The sequence below is a fragment of the Nesoenas mayeri genome (genome assembly GCF_963082525.1).
Source record: "Nesoenas mayeri genome assembly, chromosome: 2".
In the NCBI taxonomy this organism is placed as follows: Eukaryota; Metazoa; Chordata; class Aves; order Columbiformes; family Columbidae; genus Nesoenas; species Nesoenas mayeri.
The window spans coordinates 376,849-392,603 of record NC_137543.1 but is presented as its reverse complement, the minus strand read 5'-3'; the positions used below and the strand labels follow the sequence as shown (position 1 = coordinate 392,603).

The window sequence follows — 15,755 nt, the reverse complement described above, 5'->3', positions numbered from 1 at the left end:
ACCCTGCCTGTGCTGCCTGTGCTGCCTGCCCTGCGCTGGCTCCTGCGCTGGCTCCTGCTCCTGCGCTGACTCCTGCGCTGGCTCCTGCTCCTGCGCTGGCTCCTGCGCTGGCTCCTGCACTGGCTCCTGCGCTGGCTCCTGCGCTGGCTCCTGCCATGGCGGCACAGCCTGCGCTCATGTTTCCAGCGGTCTGTGCCAGGTGGGCAGCAGGAGCTGCTTTAGCTCCTTTGCCTCGTTTCTGAGCAACCCCAGAACATCCTTCCCCACGCACCGAGTGCCGGGTCCAAACGCGGGTTTACGGGCAGGGGCTGCTCTGGGTTCTACGGTCCCAGGAGCCGGCGCTGGTGACATGACCCGCTGCCACTCGGCATGAACCGGTGCCGGGGCGGAGGCTTTGCCTGCGCAGCTGCCTGGGACACAGGGCAGTGAACGTAGCCAGGCTTTGGCAGTTATCTGGGTGCAAAGGGGCTGCGCTGGGGCTGAGGCTGCGCTGGGGCTTCTGCCGCTGGTGGAGGGTGCAGAGAAACGCGTCTGTGCTGGGGGCTGGGGGCACGGGACGGCTGCTCGGGCACAGGAGGCTGCTCGGGGCTGGGGGCCGGTCCCCGGGGCTGTGGGGCCGTGCTGGGGCTCGGCCGCTTCCCTCGCCAGAGGCCACCTGCGCTGGTCCTGCTCCCGGGATGGGGCCCCCAGCTGGGGCTGCTCTGTCCCCCGTGTCCCGTGGGTGCCGCTGGGGCTGCTCTGTCCCCCGTGTCCCGTGGGTGCCGCTGGGGCTGCTCTGTCCCCCGTGTCCCATGGGTGCCGCTGGGGCTGCTCTGTCCCCCGTGTCCCGTGGGTGCCGCTGGGGCTGCTCTGTCCCCCGTGTCCCATGGGTGCCGCTGGGGCTGCTCTGTCCCCCGTGTCCCGTGGGTGCCGCTGGGGCTGCTCTGTCCCCCGTGTCCCGTGGGTGCCGCTGAGGCTGCTCTGTCCCCCGTGTCCCGTGGGTGCCGCTGGGGCTGCTCTGTCCCCCGTGTCCCGCGGGTGCCGCTGGGGCTGCTCTGTCCCCCGTGTCCCATGGGTGCCGCTGGGGCTGCTCTGTCCCCCGTGTCCCATGGGTGCCGCTGGGGCTGCTCTGTCCCTCGTGTCCCATGGGTGCCGCTGGGGCTGCTCTGTCCCCCGTGTCCTGCGGGTGCCGCTGGGGCTGCTCTGTCCCCCGTGTCCCACGGGTGCCGCTGGGGCTGCTCTGTCCCCTGTGTCCCGTGGGTGCTGCTGGGGCTGCTCTGTCCCCCGTGTCCCATGGGTGCCGCTGGGGCTGCTCTGTCCCCCGTGTCCCATGGGTGCTGCTATGGCTGCTCTGACCCCCGTGTCCCGCAGGTGGCCGCTGGGGCTGCTCTGTCCCCCGTGTCCCACGGGTGCCGCTGGGGCTGCTCTGTCCCCTGTGTCCCGTGGGTGCCGCTGGGGCTACTCTGTCCCCCGTGTCCCGTGGGTGCTGCTATGGCTGCTCTGTCCCCCGTGTCCCATGGGTGCCGCTGGGGCTGCTCTGTCCCCTGTGTCCCATGGGTGCTGCTGGGGCTGCTCTGTCCCCCGTGTCCCATGGGTGCCGCTGGGGCTGCTCTGTCCCCCGTGTCCCATGGGTGCTGCTATGGCTGCTCTGACCCCCGTGTCCCGCAGGTGGCCGCTGGGGCTGCTCTGTCCCCCGTGTCCCGCGGGTGCCGCTGGGGCTGCTCTGTCCCCCGTGTCCTGCGGGTGCCACTGGGGCTGCTCTGTCCCCCGTGTCCCGTGGGTGGCTGGGGTGCGCTGACCCGGTGACGTGGGCTGCTCCAGGGGACACAGGAGGGCAGCGGGATGTCCCCATCGCAGGATGGGGACAGTGCGTGTGTCCTGAGGACGCGAGTGTGGGGTTTCTGGGGAGAAGGAGAAGACCGGCAGAGTGCCGTCTGCTCCGGGCTCCTTTGCCCCGACCCCCAGGGCGACCCCAGAGAGGTGACAACCCACTTGTCCTTGTTCTCAGCCTGGTCTGAGTGCCCGTTCCCTGCGCTGCCGCCTCGTCTGGCAGCTGCTCCCCCGGCCCGGAGCTGTAGCGCGGAGCCCCTTTCCATGCGCTGGTTCAGTTCTTGTTGACGTGCAGGGCTCAAAAGGGAGCGCTTTATTGAAGGTGCAATCTGATCTTCGGTAAAGCTCCGCTTACATCCCCCGTGCCGGCGCGGGCCGGCTCGGGCCTGCCAAGGCCTTTCTGGAAGAGCGGAGCGGAGCGTCTGCCCGTCCGGCCCTGGAGCCGTGCCCGTCCCACGCGGTGCCGCGTCCTGGCACGCGGCGCTGCCGGGAACCGCGGCTGGAGCCGTCAGGACCTGTGGCCGATTCCCTTTGTCTCCAGTCCCCTCTGACTGTAACGCAGCAGTGATGTATTCCTGCGGCGCTGGAGCTCGGGGTGCGTGCCATTCGGTACGAGCTTTACTGCCATTCAGTACGAGCTTTGCTGCCGTTCAGCACGAGACTGAGCACGCTGGCGTCCGCGCGGAACAGGAGCGTTCCTCCCGCGGGCCGCTGTGACGCTCCTCACCGCGCGGGAGCCACGAGACGCCAGCGGACCCTCTGTCCGGAGCACAGAGCACCCGGGTCTCCCCGGGCTCCGCGGCCGGGCTGCTCAGAGCCGGGGCTGTGGCAGGGGCGGCCCTGCACTCCTGCGCTGGGGCACCCCAGGCGGCCGGTCCGATTCACCCGGCTGCTGGTGGCGTTGGACAGGGACAGGGGTGGCATTGCACAGGGACAGGGGTGGCATTGCACAGACAGGGCTGGCATTGCACAGGGACAGGGGTGGCATTGCACAGACAGGGGTGGCATTGCACAGAGACAGGGCTGGCATTGCACAGGGACAGGGGTGGCATTGCACAGACAGGGGTGACATTGCACAGGGACAGAGCGTGGCATTGCACAGACAGGGGTGGTGCACGGGTGCCCTGTGACCAGCAGACCTCCATGGTGACGGATGCCCTGTGACCAGCAGACCCCCGTGGTGATGGGTGCTCACCCTGCAGACCCCCGTGGTGACGGGTGCTCATTCTGCAGACCCCCATGGTGATGGGTGCTCACCCTGCAGACCTCCGTGGTGACGGTGCCCTGTGACCAGCAGCCCCCCGTGGTGATGGGTGCTGGTCCAGCCCCTCCCTCCAGGCGCAGCCCCCCGGCCCTGCGCAGCCTGGCGCGGCTGCCGAGCGCTGCTGCCGCGGCCGCTGTTCCCCGGGCCGGGTGGTCCGTCCTGCCGCAGCCCGGCCTGGCTGCCGCACCAGCAGCGGCAGCGTCTCCAGCAGGACCACGGCTTGGGGCTCACGGTGTCTGCGCTGGCGGCATCGGGGCGAGGGCTGAGCCCCGGCAGCCGCCCCCCCGGCAGCCGCCCCCCCGGCAGCCGCTCCCCCGGCAGCGCCCGTGCCGGGTGCTGCAGTGCCGGCTGTGTTTGCACCGGAGTACTGGGAGCTGCGGGACGTGCTGGGGAGGCAGCTGGCCGCATCGCCGGCTGGCCGCGCTGGGCTTTGTGCGGAGCACGTGGAGCCTGCGAGCGCCCAGAACAAGGAACAGAGGTGCTTTGTGTGTCCGCAGCAGGAACTGGGCCACGAGCTGCCCGTCTGTGCCCCGCTAATGAGCCGGGGTGCTGCGCGCCCGCGCCTGCGCCCACAGCTGCCCCGCACCCTGGGACGCTGCGCACCGCCCGCAGAACAATCCGGCTCTTCATCTGGCTGCCAGCGGCTCCACCGAGCCGCGGCGCTGGAGGGGGACACGGGCCTGTCCCCACCCCGCAGCGTCCCCAAGCCGGCCCCGCGTGTCCCCAGGCTGTTCCCCTGCTGTCCCCAGGCTGGTCCCCTGCTGTCCCCAGGCTGTCCCCAGGCTGTTCCCCTGCTGTCCCCAGGCTGTCCCCAGGCTGTTCCCCTGCTGTCCCCTGCTGTCCCCAGGCTGTTCCCCTGCTGTCCCCAGGCTGTTCCCTTGCTGTCCCCGCACTGTCCCCAGGCTGTTCTCCTGCTGTCCCCAAGCTGTTCCCCTGCTGTCCCCGCACTGTCCCCAGGCTCTTCTCCTGCTGCCCCATGCTGTCCCCAGGCGGTTCCCTGTGCTGTCCCCATGCTGTCCCCATGCTGTCCCCAGGCTGTTCCCCTGCTGTCCCCATGCTGTCCCCAGGCTGCTGGCGCAGGGCAGGGGCGGGTCGGGGGCTGCTCCCCGCAGGGAGCAGCGAGTGCAGCGGCTGCGCAGGAACCAGGGCAGGGGCAGTCGGGAACATAACAGGTCCTGGGGTGGCGGGGTCTCCGTGCTGTTGAGCCCCGGCCAGAACCAGGTGCCTTTTGAGCAGGTTCTACGTGTCCTGGAGCCAGGGTCTGGCAGTGCAGGCTGGCCTGGGGACCCGAAATGTGGTGCTGCCCTCGCGGCAGGGTCGGCCGAGCCTAGCACAGGGACGGGGCTGCTGCGGCGGGGCCTGGGCTGGATGTGGCCCACAGGGGGGGATGTCTGCAGAGCTGCTCTCCGTGGGGTGCTGGGACACAGCTCCGTGACCGCTGGCGTGGGAAATCACCCCCGCGGGGGTGGGAAATCACCAGGGGCTGCCCCCAGGCTCCTGGGGATGTGAAAAGAGATGATGTTACAGCTTTGTTTTGTCCCTGTCCAGCGTGAGCGTGACCATCAGCCAGCGTGACCATCAGCCACGGGTGTGGGGTGCTCCCCCATGGCTGCTGGGAAGTGGGGCCACGTTGGGGTCCCATCCGCGTGCAGGAGCGGGGTGCAGGTGACTGTCACCGCCAGCTTCTCGCTGGGTTAGAGGAGCCGCGAGGGGCTGGCACGGGGCCGGCTCGGTATCGCCGGCTCCCCGCGCCCTTGTGTCCTGGAGAAGCGGCGGCACTGCCGGGGCCGGGCAGGCAGACTGGCTGCGCCGGGGCTCGCTGCACCACGCCGGGCTGGAGCCGTGGGCAGGAGCGGCAGCAGCGACCGCCACATCCCCGCAGCGCGTTCCCCGTGCCGCTGGGGCCAGGAGCCACGGGCCAGGCCGCCTCACCCTCCCCGTGCCTCGCAGGTGAACCAGGGCAACATGCCGGGCATCCAGAGCACCTTCCTGGCCATGGACACCGAGGAGGGCGTGGAGGTGGTGTGGAACGAGCTGCTCTTCACTGACAAGAAGGCCTTTAAAGCACACGAGGTGAGACCCCTCCCTGCGGGTCCGTGCCCACCTCCCCTGGGACACCCAATGCACCCTCCAGGCCAGCAGCACCAGTCCCTGCAGCACCGGTCCCTGTGGCAGTACCAGTCCCTGCAGCTGCACCGGTCCCTGCAGCTGCACCAGTCCCTGCAGCACCGGTCCCTGTGGCAGTGCCGGTCCCTGCAGCTGCACCGGTCCCTGCAGCTGCACCGGTCCCTGTGACAGTGCCAGTCCCTGCAGCTGCACCAGTCTCTGCACCTGCACTGGTCCCTTCAGCACCAGTCCCTGCAGCAGCACCAGTCCCTGCAGCTGCACCTGTCCCTGCAGCAGTGCCGGTCCCTGCAGCAGCACCGGTCCCTGCGTCAGTGGCAGTCCCTGCGGCAGCACCGGTCCCTGCGGCAGCACCGGTCCCTGGGGCAGCACCGGTCCCTCGGGCAGCACCGGTCCCTGCGGCAGTGACAGTCCCTGTGGCAGAACCGGTCCCTCTGGCAGTGCCGGTCCCTGCAGCAGTGCCGGTCCCTGCGGCAGCACCGGTCCCTGGGGCAGCACCGGTCCCTGGGGCAGCACCGGTCCCTGGGGCAGCACCGGTCCCTGTGGCAGAACCGATCCCTCTGGCAGTGCCGGTCCCTGCAGCAGTGCCGGTCCCTGCGGCAGCACCGGTCCCTGGGGCAGCACCGGTCCCTGGGGCAGCACCGGTCCCTGCAGCAGTGACAGTCCCTGTGGCAGAACCGGTCCCTCTGGCAGTGCCGGTCCCTGCAGCAGTGCCGGTCCCTGTGGCAGCACCGGTCCCTCTGGCAGCACCGGTCCCTGCGGCAGTGCCGGTCACTGTGCCAGTGCTGCTTCACCTCACCTGTTGTGTCTGTGCCCACAGGAGAAGATCAAGACCATGTTTGAGCAGCTGGTGCTTGTGGATCACCCCAACATCGTGAAGCTTCACAAGTACTGGCTGGACGTGAAGGACGCGAAGGCGCGGGTAGGGAGAACCGGGGACACGAAGTGTCCGTCTGTCCCCAGGCTGGGGAGCAGGGGCGCTGGAGCCGGGGATCCCAGCTCTGCTGCTCATCCTGCTCCCCGACACCCCGTCCCCCCCTTCCCCGGGTGCTGCTGCCGCTGTCACCCGTGCACGGCCCCTGCGTCCCGCGGGCGGCTGCGCTGGCCCTGCGGGAGCTGACACCTCTTCCCTGCAGGTGATCTTCATCACGGAGTACGTGTCCTCGGGGAGCCTGAAGCAGTTCCTCAAGAAAACCAAGAAAAACCACAAGGCCATGAATGCCAGGGTAGGTTCTGGGGGCAGATCTGCGTGATGCAGGATGCTGCTGCACGGTGCGGGACACTGCTGCATGGTGCAGGACAACGCTGCATGGTGCAGGTCGCTGCTGTGTGATGCAGGACACTGCTGCATGGTGCAGGACACTGCTGCATGGTGCAGGACGCTACTGCATGGTGCAGGACACTGCTGCATGGTGCAGGACATTGCTGCATGGTGCAGGACGCTGCTGCATGGTGCAGGACACTGCTGCATGGTGCAGGACGCTGCTGCATGGTGCAGGACACTGCTGCATGGTGCAGGTCGCTGCCGTGTGATGTACGTGTGATGTCCCCACCACCTTCAAGAAGGGCCAGTGGCTGGTGGCTGGGTCACTCTCTGCCACAGGAGCGGTGTCACGCGAGCCCACCCGCATGGGGCTGATGGAGGGGTTTGTGGGCAGGTCTGAGCTGTGACTGAGGGGCAGGGAGACGGTGCTGGGGGTCCTGAGCCTGAGCTCAGCACCACACCAGCAGCTGGGCACCCCCAGCACAGACTCGCTGGTGCTGTACACAACAAACCGTCTGCATGGACCACAGCCGCAGCTGGCGCTGCCTCTGCCGCGGTGTGTCTGTCCGTGCTGCACTGCAGTGTGTCTGTCCGTGCTGCACTGCGGTGTGTCTGTCCATGCTCCATTGTGGTGTGTCTGTCCGTGCTGCACTGCAGGGTGTCTGTCCATGCTGTGCTGCGGTGTGTCTGTCCGTGCTGCGCTGTGGTGTGTCTGTCCGTGCTCCATGGTGGTGTGTCTGTCCGTGCTCCATTGCGGTGTGTCTGTCCGTGCTGCACTGCAGTGTGTCTGTCCGTGCTGTGCTGCGATGTGTCTGTGCGTGCTCCATTGTGGTGTGTCTGTCCGTGCTGCGCTGTGTGTGTCTGCCCGTGCTCCATTGTGGTGTGTCTGTCCGTGCTCCATTGCGGTGTGTCTGTCCGTGCTGCGCTGTGGTGTGTCTGTCCGTGCTCCATTGTGGTGTGTCTGTCCGTGCTCCATTGTGGTGTGTCTGTCCGTGCTGCGCTGTGTGTGTCTGCCCGTGCTCCATTGTGGTGTGTCTGTCCGTGCTCCATTGCGGTGTGTCTGTCCGTGCTCCATTGCGGTGTGTCTGTCCGTGCTGCGCTGCAGTGTATCTGTCCGTGCTGCGCTGCGTGTGTCTGCCCGTGCTCCATTGCGGTGTGTCTGTCCGTGCTCCATTGTGGTGTGTCTGTCTGTGCTCCATTGCGGTGTGTCTGTCCGTGCTGTGCTGCGGTGTGTCTGTCCGTGCTCCATTGTGGTGTGTCTGTCCGTGCTCCGCTGCGGTGTGTCTGTCCATGCTCTGCTGCAGTGTGTCTGTCCCTGCTGCACTGCGGTGTGTCTGTCCGTGCTCCCCTGCGGTGTGTCTGTCCATGCTCCATTGCAGTGTGTCTGTCCGTGCTGTGCTGTGGTGTGTCTGTCTGTGCTCCATTGTGGTGTGTCTGCCCGTGCTGCATTGTGGTTTGTCTGTCCATGCTCCATTGTGGTGTGTCTGTCCATGCTCCATTGTGGTGTGTCTGTCCGTGCTCCCCTGCGGTGTGTCTGTCCGTGCTCCCCTGTGGTGTGTCTGTCCGTGCTCCGTTGCGGTGTGTCTGTCCGTGCTCCATTGCGGTGTGTCTGTCCGTGCTCCATTGCGGTGTGTCTGTCCGTGCTGCGCTGCAGTGTGTCTGTCCGTGCTGCGCTGTGGTGTGTCTGTCTGTGCTCCATTGTGGTGTGTCTGTCCGTGCTCCTGTGCGGTGTGTCTGTCTGTGCTCCCACTGGCGTTTGGGGGTGTGGGGAGCTCCGTCTGCCGGCCAGGATGAGTTCTCAGCTTTGATGCTGATGTTTGAACAAGGTCGGGAAGGAGACGGTTTGTCAGTGGGACAGTGGGACAGTGGGACGGTGTGTGTGCCGGGGCAGGGCTGGTGCGCGGATTCCCGGTCCCCGCGGTGGGAAGGAGCCGGTGCAGGCGGCTCTGACGGGCGCTCTGCTCTCTCCCTAGGCCTGGAAGCGCTGGTGCACGCAGATCCTGTCGGCTCTCAGGTGAGCTCCGTCGCCGTCCCCGTCCTCCCCGGGCGGGCGCGGGGCCGGCGCTCAGCGCGCTCTGTGTCCCCAGCTTCCTGCACTCCTGCGAGCCGCCCATCATCCACGGCAACCTCACCAGCGACACCATCTTCATCCAGCACAACGGGCTCATCAAGATCGGCTCGGGTAGGACACGGCGGCCCCGCGGGACGGGGGGGAGGAGGCAGAGGGGGAGGGGCTGGGGGACAGTTCTGTCCCCTCAGTTCAGCAGGACAGGGAACTGCTGCAGAGAGTCCAGCGCAGCCACCAAGATGCTGCAGGGAGTGGAGCATCTCCCGTGTGAGGAAAGGCTGAGGGAGCTGGGGCTCTGGAGCTGGACAAGAGGACACTGAGGGGGGACTCATTCATGTTTATAAATATCTAAAGGGTGAGTGCCACGAGGACGGAGCCAGGCTCTTCTCGGTGGCAAACAATGACAGGACAAGGGGTAATGGGATCAAGCTGGAACACAAGAGGTTCCACTTACATTTGAGAAGAAACTTCTCCCTGGTGAGGGTGTCAGAGCCTGGAACAGGCTGCCCAGGGGGTTGTGGAGTCTCCTGTGCAGACATTCCAACCCCCTGGACACCTTCCTGTGTAACCTCATCTGGGTGTTCCTGCTCCATGGGGGGATTGCACTGGGTGAGCTTTGAGGGCCCTTCCAATCCCAAACATACTGTGATACTGTGATACTGTGATACTGTGATACTGTGATACTGTGATACTGTGACACGGGGATGGGTTGGGGGGCAGAAGAGGCAAGAGCTGCAGGTCCCGCAGGGGTCACCGTGCAAGGCTTGGAGTTACAGAGATGATCAGGGGGCTGGAGCATCTTTGTGCTGAGGAGACTGAGAGAGCTGGGGCTGTTCAGCTGGAGAAGCTTAGGGGGATGTGATCAATGATCAATATGTCAGGGTGGGTGTCAGAGGATGGACCAGACTCTGTTCAGTGGTGCCCAGCGCCAGGGTGAGGGGCAACGGGCACAGACTGGAACACAGGAGGCTCCATGTGAACATGAGCAGAACTGTGTGTGCTGGGAGGTGCCGGAGCCTGGCCCAGGCTGCCCAGAGCGGGGGTGGAGTCTGCTCTGGGACATTCAAACCCAGACATGATCCTGTGTGATCTGCTCTGTGACCGTGTGATCTGCTCTGTGACCCTGTGTGATCTGCCTGTGACCCTGCGTGATCTGCTGTGTGACCCTGCGTAATCTGCTGTGTGACCCTGCGTGATCTGCTCGGTGACCCTGCGTGATCTGCTCGGTGACCCTGTGTGATCTGCTCGATGACCCTGTGTGATCTGCTGTGTGACCCTGTGTGATCTGCTCTGTGACCGTGTGATCTGCTGTGTGACCCTGTGTGATCTGCTGTGTGACCCTGCGTGATCTGCTGTGTGACCCTGTGTGATCTGCTGTGTGACCTTGTGTGATCTGCTCTGTGACCCTGTGTGATCTGCTGGGTGACCCTGTGTGATCTGCTCTGTGACCCTGCATGATCTGCTGTGTGACCCTGCGTGAGCAGGTGGGGCTGGGGATGTGCAGAGCTCCTGCAGCCCAACGCGTCAGTGATTCTGTGTTACCTTCTCTTCTCTTCTCTTGGTGCCCCCTGCTCCGCGCCCGCTCGCTCGCCCCTCCGGCTCGGCACCGGTGCAGTCTGGCACCGGGTGTTTGCAAACGGTGAGTGTCCCTCTGCCACCGTCCCCGCACACCCGTCCCTCCTGCGGCCCGAGGCCCCGCGGCACGGCGGAGCCGTCCCCTCTGTGCCCTGCGGTTCCATCCTGGGGGCAGAGGGGTCCCCAGCGCAGCCCCCTGGGTGCTCTGCAGGGACAGGGGACACACAGAGACCCTGTGACCCCGGAGGCCCTGTCTGCACTCCCAGCCCTGGGAAGCAGCGCAGCAGAGCTCAATCCAGAGCTCCATGCAGGGCTCCATGCAGAGCTCCATGCAGGGCACCATGCAGGGCTCCATGCAGGGCACCATGCAGGGCTCCATGCAGAGCTCCATGCAGGGCTCCATGCAGAGCTCCATGCAGAGCTCCATGCAGGGCTCCATGCAGAGCTCCATGCAGGGCACCATGCAGGGCTCCATGCAGAGCTCCATGCAGGGCTCCATGCAGAGCTCCATGCAGGGCACCATGCAGGGCACCATGCAGAGCTCCATGCAGGGCACCATGCAGGGCTCCATGCAGAGCTCCATGCAGGGCTCCATGCAGAGCTCCATGCAGGGCACCATGCAGGGCTCCATGCAGGGCACCATGCAGGGCTCCATGCAGAGCTCCATGCAGGGCACCATGCAGGGCTCCATGCAGGGCACCATGCAGGGCTCCATGCAGGGCACCATGCAGGGCACCATGCAGAGCTCCATGCAGGGCACCATGCAGGGCTCCATGCAGAGCTCCATGCAGGGCTCCATGCAGAGCTCCATGCAGGGCACCATGCAGGGCTCCATGCAGAGCTCCATGCAGGGCTCCATGCAGGGCTCCATGCAGGGCTCCATGCAGGGCACCATGCAGGGCTCCATGCAGGGCACCATGCAGAGCTCCATGCAGGGCACCATGCAGGGCACCATGCAGGGCTCCATGCAGAGCTCCATGCAGAGCTCCATGCAGGGCTCCATGCAGAGCTCCATGCAGGGCACCATGCAGGGCTCCATGCAGAGCTCCATGCAGGGCTCCATGCAGGGCTCCATGCAGGGCACCATGCAGAGCTCCATGCAGGGCACCATGCAGGGCTCCATGCAGAGCTCCATGCAGGGCTCCATGCAGGGCTCCATGCAGAGCTCCATGCAGAGCACCATGCAGAGCTCCATGCAGGGCTCCATGCAGAGCACCATGCAGAGCTCCATGCAGGGCACCATGCAGGGCTCCATGCAGGGCTCCATGCAGAGCTCCATGCAGAGCACCATGCAGGGCTACATGCAGAGCTCCATGCAGGGCACCATGCAGGGCTCCATGCAGGGCACCATGCAGAGCTCCATGCAGGGCACCATGCAGGGCTCCATGCAGAGCTCCATGCAGGGCTCCATGCAGAGCTCCATGCAGGGCACCATGCAGGGCTCCATGCAGGGCTCCATGCAGGGCTCCATGCAGAGCTCCATGCAGGGCACCATGCAGGGCTCCATGCAGAGCACCATGCAGAGCTCCATGCAGGGCACCATGCAGGGCTCCATGCAGGGCTCCATGCAGGGCACCATGCAGGGCTCCATGCAGAGCTCCATGCAGGGCACCATGCAGAGCTCCATGCAGGGCTCCATGCAGAGCTCCATGCAGGGCACCATGCAGGGCTCCATGCAGGGCTCCATGCAGGGCTCCATGCAGAGCTCCATGCAGGGCACCATGCAGGGCTCCATGCAGAGCACCATGCAGAGCTCCATGCAGGGCACCATGCAGGGCACCCTGCAGGGCTCCATGTAGGGCTCCATGCAGAGCACCGTGCAGGGCTCCATGCAGGGCTCCATGCAGGGCACCATGCAGGGCTCCATGCAGAGCACCATGCAGGGCTCCATGCAGGGCTCCATGCAGGGCTCCATGCACAGCTCCATGCACAGCTCCATGCACAGCTCCATGCAGGGCACCATGCAGGGCTCCATGCAGAGCTCCATGCAGAGCTCCATGCAGAGCTCCATGCAGGGCTCCATGCAGGGCTCCATGCAAAGCGTTCCTCCTCCCCACCGCAGCCCTCCCGGACGACCTGCGCAGCCCCATCCGCATCGAGAGGGAAGAGCTCCGCAACCTGCATTTCTTTCCGCCGGAGTACGGCCGTGAGTGGGGGTCTGTGTGCCGGGTCCTGCGCGCGGCGCGGGCGCGGGGCGCTGGCAGCAACATGCATTGTTCAGTGCATTCACAGCTGAAGCTGCTGGCCGTGAGTCACAGAGATCTTGTGATTGTGAATGACTGTGTGATAACGCTGTAGGTAGAATTTAGAGTTGGTTAGTGCAGAGCTACGCCCGTGGGGAAAACCCTCGTGCCTGCGTGGGAGCGGGCTGGGCATGACCATTGCTGCTAGAGCAGGATCTCGGCACGGCCACACGGAGCTCCGGAAGGTCAGCGCGTGGCTCAGGAGCACTCACAGGCGGTAGAGTGTTACAACCCTGGGAAAAGGGAGTGGAGAGTCCTGGTGCCGTCTGAGAGCTCAGAATGTGATTCCGCTCAGTTCCAGCAGGACAGGGAACTGCTGGAGAGAGTCCAGCGCAGGGCAACAAAGATGCTGAAGGGAGTGGAGCATCTTCCTTATGAAGAAAGGCTGAGGGAGCTGGGGCTCGTTAGCTTGGAGAAGAGGAGACTGAGGGGGGACCTTATTAATGTTTATAAATATATAAAGGTTGAGTGCCACAAGAACGGAGCCAGGCTCTTCTCGGTGGCAAACAATGACAGGACAAGGGGTAATGGGATCAAGCTGGAACACAAGAGGTTCCACTTACATTTGAGAAGAAACTTCTTCCTGGTGAGGGTGTCAGAGCCTGGAACAGGCTGCCCAGGGGGTTGTGGAGTCTCCTTCTCTGCAGACATTCCAACCCCCTGGACACCTTCCTGTGTCACCTCAGCTGGGTGTTCCTGCTCCATGGGGGGATTGCACTGGATGAGCTTCTGAGGTCCCTTCCAATCCCAAACATACTGTGATACTGTGATCTTGACTATTGTGGGGCAAATTTGACGGGTAAAAAGTGGGAAGGGTTTTGCAGAGAGCTTTGAGAAGGTGTGCTGGAGAGGGGAAGGCAGGCGCGGGCAGGGCTGAGCGCGGGGGCGCGGGGTCTGCGTCCCCGTCACGGGCGGGTGATGCCCCGTCACGGGTGGGTGATGCCCCGTCACGGGTGGGTGATGCCCCGTCACGGGTGGGTGATGCCCCGCACTCCCGGCCTGACCTGTGCGGGTGGTTTTGCAGAGAAGGCTGACGGGACGGCTGTGGACATCTTCTCCTTCGGGATGTGTGCGCTGGAGGTACGGGGCAGGACGCTGCAGCCGCGACGCCGGGGAGTGTCCCGAGGCAGCTCCTTCTGCTTTCCCAGACCTGCATTGTCCCTGCCCTGCATTGTCCCTGCTCTGTGCTGTCCCTGCTCTGTGCTGTCCCTGCTCTGCGCTGTCCCTGCTCTGCGCTGTCCCTGCTCTGCGCTGTCCCTGCTCTGCATTGTCCCTGCTCTGCATTGTCCCAGCTCTGCGCTGTCCCTGCTCTGCATTGTCCCTGCTCTGCGCTGTCCCTGCTCTGCGCTGTCCCTGCTCTGCGCTGTCCCTGCTCTGTATTGTCCCTGCTCTGCACTGTCCCTGCTCTGTGCTGTCCCTGCTCTGCGCTGTCCCTGCTCTGCGCTGTCCCTGCTCTGCGCTGTCCCTGCTCTGCATTGTCCCAGCTCTGCGCTGTCCCAGCTCTGCGCTGTCCCTGCTCTGCGCAGTCCCTGCTCTGCGCTGTCCCTGCTCTGCGCTGTCCCTGCTCTGCGCTGTCCCTGCTCTGCGCAGTCCCTGCTCTGCGCTGTCCCTGCTCTGCGCTGTCCCAGCTCTGCGCTGTCCCTGCTCTGCATTGTCCCAGCTCTGCACTGTTCCTGCTCTGCGCTGTCCCTGCTCTGCGCTGTCCCTGCTCTGCGCTGTCCCTGCTCTGCATTGTCCCAGCTCTGCGCTGTCCCTGCTCTGCGCTGTTCCTGCTCTGCGCTGTCCCTGCTCTGCGCTGTCCCTGCTCTGCATTGTCCCTGCTCTGCACTGTCCCTGCTCTGTGCTGTCCCTGCTCTGCGCTGTCCCTGCTCTGCATTGTCCCTGCTCTGCACTGTCCCTGCTCTGTGCTGTCCCTGCTCTGCGCTGTCCCTGCTCTGCATTGTCCCAGCTCTGCGCTGTCCCTGCTCTGTGCTGTCCCTGCTCTGCGCTGTCCCTGCTCTGCGCTGTCCCTGCTCTGTGCTGTCCCAGCTCTGCACTGTCCCTGCTCTGTGCTGTCCCTTCTCTGCGCTGTCCCAGCTCTGCGCTGTCCCTGCTCTGCGCTGTCCCAGCTCTGTGCTGTCCCTGCTCTGTGCTGTCCCTGCTCTGCGCTGTCCCAGCTCTGCGCTGTCCCTGCTCTGCGCTGTCCCAGCTCTGTGCTGTCCCAGCTCTGCACTGTCCCTTCTCTGCGCTGTCCCGGGTGTGTGTGGTGCCCAGGGAGCAGCTCCCGTGTCCGCAGGGCTGTGAGCAGCCGGGAGCACCGGGAGGGCAAGAAACGGGCCCCGAGGGCAGGGACACAGGGAACGTGAGCCCTGGGGAGCCCAGCGGATGTGGAGCCCAGCGGACGTGGCGCCTGGCCCGGCCGTGTGTCCCGTGAGCAGCGGCTCAGCTGCCGCCCTGCCAGGAACGTCCCTCTGGGGCCCTCCAGGACCATCCAGGCCTTGGCCCCTGGGTCCTGGACACAGGCTGACACGTCCTGGGCCTTGGACACGGGCTGACACGTCCTGGGTCCTGGACACGGGCTGACATGACCGCACTCCTTCCTCCCCAGATGGCAGTGCTGGAGATCCAGAGCAACGGGGACACGCGGGTGTCGGAGGAGGCGATCGCGCGGGCACGGCACTCTGTGGACGACCCCAACATGCGGGTGAGCGCTGGGGACAGGAAGGCTCAGCTGTCCCTCCCGGGCGTGAACGTGCCCATGAGCATCTCCCGCTCGCCGGTGTGTGGAACGGCAGCGCCAGCCCGGCATCCTGCCTGCTCCAGGTCACACCGCGGCGGGGGCAGGCGAGCGGGGACAGCGACCGGCTGGGAACCCAAGGGCAGCTGGAGCTGGAGGGCTGAAGGACGTGGGGATTCCCCCACCGCTGGGCTGGTCGTCACCAGAGGCTGCTCGCCAGCCCTGTGTGCCAGTCCTACCAGTGCTAAAGCAGATTCCCAGTAGGTGCGTGTGTGGACACGTGCACACTCATGTGCTCCGCACACATGTGGCCACCACAGATGGTTCAGCACAGAGCAGGCAGCACCGAGTTCACGGGCACAGGCAGCACCGAGTTCACGGGCACGGGCAGCACCGAGTTCACGGGCACGGGCAGCACAAGCAGCCGGATCCTGTGCTGGGCTCGATGCCCAGGGCAATCCCGTTCCCAGGTCACCGTGGCGTGTGGCCCCGTCCCGCAGGTCCCCCCGTGTCGCTCAGACCGTGTCTGTCTGCTCCACACCTGCTCCCACGCTCTCCTCCCTCCGGCCGGTCCAGCTGCCAGAGGGCCACAGGCACTCACAGCGAACAGGGAGCGAACTGACACTGCACGCAGAGCAGACACACTGCAAGTGCTTAGGAATCGAACCACTAAGTGGGACAGACCGAGGTGA

At 65.6% G+C, this 15,755-nt stretch overlaps 1 protein-coding gene across 3 annotated transcripts in view; it reads left to right on the top strand.

Moving 5' to 3' along the window:
• Positions 1–15,755, top strand: part of NRBP2 (nuclear receptor binding protein 2) — a 41,837-nt gene that overhangs the window by 12,963 nt on the left and 13,119 nt on the right. For 2 of the 3 annotated variants that reach the window (XR_013921724.1, XM_080338531.1), the window contains exons 2-10: positions 5,024–5,146; positions 6,018–6,119; positions 6,334–6,423; positions 8,435–8,475; positions 8,549–8,643; positions 10,145–10,168; positions 12,167–12,250; positions 13,372–13,427; positions 14,935–15,030. Coding sequence is in view for 2 of the 3 variants with exons in the window: in XM_080338531.1 (XP_080194657.1) it covers positions 5,024–5,146; positions 6,018–6,119; positions 6,334–6,423; positions 8,435–8,475; positions 8,549–8,643; positions 10,145–10,168; positions 12,167–12,250; positions 13,372–13,427; positions 14,935–15,030 (711 nt within the window). In the remaining variant the exon portion in view is untranslated. The remainder of the gene's footprint in view (positions 1–5,023; positions 5,147–6,017; positions 6,120–6,333; positions 6,424–8,434; positions 8,476–8,548; positions 8,644–10,144; positions 10,169–12,166; positions 12,251–13,371; positions 13,428–14,934; positions 15,031–15,755) is intronic. The other variant, XM_080338532.1, reaches the window with a different exon arrangement.